Here is a 4,946-nt window from a genome sequence, read left to right on the forward strand (position 1 = left end):
AAATTAAGGTCGTCAAGAAGAGATCATCTGGATTATCCAGGTGGGCCCTAAATCCCATGACAAGTGTTCTTACAAGCGACAGAAGTGGGGAAGGCCGTGTGAAGACGGAAGCAGAGATTGGAGGAAGGCAGCCATAAGCCAAGGAACGCCTGGAGCCTGGAGCCACCCAAAGCTGGAGGAGGCCAAGGGTTCTCCCGTAGAGCCTCCAAAGGGAGCACAGCCTGCAATCGCCTTGATTTCGGACTTGTAGCCTCCAAAACTGTGAGAGAATACAGTTCTGCTGTTTCAAGCCCCCCAAGGTTTTGGCAGTTTGTTGCCGCAGCCCAGGGAAAGTTAACATAGTTCCCTACTCTCTAAACTGACTAGAAAGATTCTAGGGGTACTTCTGAGAGTCTCCATTCTGCAAGGAGTTCCAGGTCTGGACAAAGGTGTGTTTTTTAACTCACTGCCCAGCCCCCTTCCAGGGTGAAGATTAATATTTTGACTTGGAGGAGGAGGAAAACCAAAGGCACAGCATCCTCGCCCACTCCTCAAAGAAGAGTCCCCAAAGAGTATTTCGTGACCCACCGCTCCTCTCCTTTGCCCAGAGCTCACACGTCCCACCCAGGCTGGTCGAGAGGGCCAAAACTGACCCGACGAAAAGCGAGGAGCCCTTTAAAAACTGGAGTCTGCCTTTCTCCATTTCTCCTTGCAAACCTTGCGCACACCCCCACCCCCGCTTCACAGCGACTCTCTCCCCACCCCTCACATCTGCCTTCTTCCTCGGCCTTCCCCATTCTTGGGGGGCAAGATAAGATGGATACCCCTGAAGCACAGGCATGGAAGGCACTCCCCCACCCTCCTCCCTCCTCCCCACAACACAGCTGGAGGGGGAGGGGAGGTCAGCAGGGTTCATAAAGGCCAGATGTTGAGGAGAAAGAGAGCACTGCCCAACCCACACCCACCCACCCCACCCCCACTCCCACCCCCAGCAAAAGAAAAATGAAAAGAGACAGCTTTTAAAACAAACAAAACTTTTGTGGTCCAAAACAGTGTTTTGTTTTGTTTTTTTCAAGAATCTGCTCTATGCAAACATTAACAACTTTTTACAAAGCATTTTCACAGAAAAGGAGACAAGTCCTTCCCCAGTATCATATATGGGAATTGTTCCTCCCTCCTCCCTTCTTGGGGGAAAAGGGGAAAAAAACAATATTCACTAGTGTGGGCAGAAGGGTCACTGGATCCCTCACTATTGGGCAGATCGGCAACCCCCAGGTTCCCCTCAAACCTAAACTTGGAATTTCCCTAAAAGCTAAACTTCCCAGACCTCACCTGGGTGGAGAAAGTAAGTCCACTCCCCTCTGACTCCCTCCCCTCCCCCAGGAAAACAGAACTTCTGACCTCAAAACTAATCCCCGGCCCTGCCTCTTTCGGATCCATCAGGTCCCTGACAACTCCCGAAATGCCTGAAGTTGGGTGGGGGGGAGAATGCTAAGGTTCCTCAGCCCAGTTCCCATCCAGACTCAAACTGAGCCCCTTCAAACACCCCACTGGACCTTGTGGTTAGGCCAAGAGTCCTTTCATCTACCCCCTCCACAAAGAGCAGCTTGTCTTTTTTCTAGCCTTGAAGGAGGCTGAGTTTGGGTATTCAAAGAATGGCCCTAGGCATGCCCTCCACCTCCACGCCCTCCATCCTTAACCGGTGGAGAGGACCTGGAAGGAAGGGCAACTTGTTTGGTCTGATTTATTGATTTCTTCCACCTTCCATTACTTTCCCTGGGATGGTCTCCTTCCCCAGGCAGTTTGTACTTCTGAAGGGTAGGAGGTTCCTCAGCCTTGCTCCTCTTAATACCAGGATTAAACTAGAGGAGGTGGCAGACTCATGGCAGGGGTGGGGGTGGGTGGGGTGGGGGTGTCCTCTTTTACCCATCAGATCCTATAACCTGAAAGCAAATGGAATACTGAAAGAAACTCCAAAACTGGACAAAGGGGAAAGACTGGTGGCTGAGAATGAAGACCTCGGTAACAAGGGGTCACTTGACTGGGGGGACCCTAGGGAAAGAACTGGGAGAGGGTGATCTTACCCTTGCCTAAGCTGCTCGGGTCCCCATGAAGGCTACAGTGGTGCTTGGAGGCTAGGGAAGGCCTGAGGGGAGTGAAGGGTTAAAGGCCTGGATGGTGGGGGTAGAGGATGCCCCCAGGGAGCTGCCAATCACCTCCCCACCCCCACCACAGCCCCCACCCATCCCCAGGCTCGCCCACAGAAACAACCGGTTTGTCCATCACCAAGGTCTCTCTCCCTCTTTTTTTTTCCTCCTCTTTGAGTTGTAGCCTCCTCGACTCCCCCTGGGGTGAAGGCCCTGCCCCCAGAGATCCGAGATGCAAGAGGGGAGGGATTGGAATCTACGTCTTTAAGCCTTTTTCGGTTAAGCCTTCTCCCGACTCCAGGCCTTGGTTCTTCTCCAAAGGATGAGGGGGAGGGGGTGTCACTGCAACCAGTTAGGTGCTTGAAGATCACTGTCATTTGAGGTCCTTCTGACCACAGCCCATAAAACCTAGAGAGGACAGGCAAAGGTGAGAAATGAGGCTCTATTCTCGAGCCCGCAGTCTGGCGATGGCCCCCACTTTTCCCCCTTGGCAGAAGAGGTCTCACGCTCAGGGCTGCTCCAAGTTGATTCCCCAGAATTTGAGGCCGGGGGGCTCAGGGACAGCGGGACCCCCTATCTGCCACCTCCACAGCGGGTGGGCAGGCGGGGGCTTAGCGTCTCCCTGGAGGCGAAGCGAGGATGCCGGCCCTAAGTCTCCGTCTTCCCCCAGCACCAGGGCCGGGGGACAGGGGAAGCAGTCGAGGAGATTGAAGGTGCTCGTGGTGGGGAGCGTCGGGGTAGGTCGGCGGGGCTGCGCGCTGCGCTGGGGGGGCGCCGGCCGCCGGCGTTTCTTGGCCGCTCCTCGGGCGGGCCCTTTAGCTGGGGGCCGCTCGGGCCCCCGGCGCAAACTCGGAGTGTCGAGGGCAAAACCTTTCGCGTAACACCACAGTTTCGAGCGGCGGATCAGACGATTGAAATGTTCCTGGCGGAGATCGCCGGGCGCGGCCGGAGCTTCGCTGGCCGTCGAGGGGCTGGAGGCCGGTGCCTCGGGGGCGACCTTCGGAGGGTTTCCATCTACTGCGGCCGTCTGGTTCGGCGGGGGCGGTTCCGGCGCGGCCCCAGGCCCCATGGGCTCAGAGGAGAGGCCCGCAGGTGGCGGCGGAGGCCGAGAACCTGGCTCCTGATGCGGGCTAGCGGCGGGGCCAGGCTGAGAGTCGAGAGCCAGGGCTGGCCTAGGCGGAGCCGAGACGGAGCTGGTCGGAGATTCCCGAGGGCGCCGGGGCGCCGGGCAGTGGCCGGGAGGTACGCCGGAGCGAGCGCTGAAGTGCGGGAAACTGCCTCCGCCCTCTTCCTCCTCGCCGCGGCCCCGGCACACTGCGGCGTCGGCATCCTGGCGGGCCGGGGCGTTGGGATCGCTGGACCGCCCGGCCTGTCCCGCGAGGTGCTTCAGGCCATCCGGGGCCCTGCCGCCGGTGCACAGCGGGGCGCAAGGGCCCAGCAGCACCGGAGCCCGCGGCGCCAGCTCCCCAGGCCCCAGGCCCAGAGAGGACGCCCGGGGTTTGGCAAGGGCGCAGAAGGCAAGGGCACGCAGGCACAGAGGAGAGAACTCCTGGGTCCCCCGACGCGGCTTCCGGGGTGTGGGGGAGCAGGGTGACCCTCGCGGGGACCCCGGCACTGCGAGGCGGGGAGCGGGGCACAGAGTCTCCATGGAACTTTCCGGGGGGGTGCCCACTGAGGGGGCCCTGGTCCCAGCGGCGGGATGCCCTGACTGCCCGAAGAGCCCACGGGCGAGGGGAACATCGCCCCCCCTCGACGGGGAGGTCTCTGCTCGCTAGCGCCCCCGGCCCGCACCCGTGGGCCACGGAGCTCCGGGTCCCTCTTCGATCTCGTCACGCGGCCCTCTCGGCGGCCGGACTCCTGGGTCCCTGTGAGTCCCGGCGCGGTCGGCCGCCCTTCCTGCCGCCGCGAGCCCTGTGCAGCCTCGGCGGGAGCCCCTCTTGAGTTGCCCGGAGCGCAGAGGCTGGGGAAACAAAGCGGCCGGCGGCCGCAGGAGGCGGGAAGGACCCCGGGCCCGGCACCCGGTGCCGGGGCCCAGGCGGCGGGGAGGGCGCCTTCCGCCCGCTCGGCTTCTTTCTTCCCCGCTGGCTCCCGGAGACCGCGTTATAGAGAACTGCCCCCTCGCTGCCCCAATACCAGCGCCGGGGCCGCGAGCCCGCCGCTGATTGGGCGGCACTGCTTGTGACGTTAGCCAGGACCCCACCCCTCCCGCGGCACCGCCCCCATCCCCATTCTGCACACAGACACACACACGTGGACCCGGCGCGGCGGCGGCTGGGAGGGAGGGAAGGAGGGTGAGTGCGCGGGTGGGATATCGATGGGCTAAATGCGCCGCTGCACGTGGCGCAGTGGCGTCCCAGTGTTTAGTAGCCGCCAAAGCACTTCATTTTCCCCTTCAGCAGTCATGGTTTTCGCATCCGTAAAATGGGAATGTTCACATCTACCCCTTTGGGGCTGCGTGAGTCAAACAGAGGTGAATCTCAAAGCGAAGTTAAAAGAAAAGATGAAAAGAGGTTGTTCAGCAGCTTTGCACAGCAAGGACTCCTGTGGGCAGAGAACATTCCCTACCTCTCTGTTTCGGTCGCCTAGAACAGTGCCTGGTACACAGAGGGCTCAAAAAACGTTGAATGAATAGTTAGGAATTCAGTGAGTGTGTGTGCAAGATGAAAAAAGGAAGAATTAAATTTGAAGAGGAGGAGTATCATTACACCCACGAAAGATGATAAATAGACTTTCTCAGTACCTGTTTCCATTTCTCACTTAACTTATAACCGGCCCCTTGAGCAAATTCTGAGGGGCTGGCTCTGCCGTACCCCCTCAAAT

The 4,946-nt window shown here is 59.6% G+C and overlaps 1 protein-coding gene across 1 annotated transcript; it reads right to left on the reverse strand.

Moving 5' to 3' along the window:
* Positions 1-996: 996 nt before the first annotated feature.
* EPOP (elongin BC and polycomb repressive complex 2 associated protein) lies at positions 997-4,219 on the reverse strand. The gene has a single exon (XM_027518970.1). It carries the CDS (start codon positions 3,772-3,774, stop codon positions 2,635-2,637), a length of 1,140 nt encoding a protein of 379 aa, XP_027374771.1. The 5' UTR covers positions 3,775-4,219; the 3' UTR covers positions 997-2,634.
* Between the last annotated feature and the right edge of the window lie 727 nt (positions 4,220-4,946).

Source organism: Bos indicus x Bos taurus, chromosome 19 (genome assembly GCF_003369695.1).
Source record: "Bos indicus x Bos taurus breed Angus x Brahman F1 hybrid chromosome 19, Bos_hybrid_MaternalHap_v2.0, whole genome shotgun sequence".
Taxonomy (NCBI): Eukaryota; Metazoa; Chordata; class Mammalia; order Artiodactyla; family Bovidae; genus Bos; species Bos indicus x Bos taurus.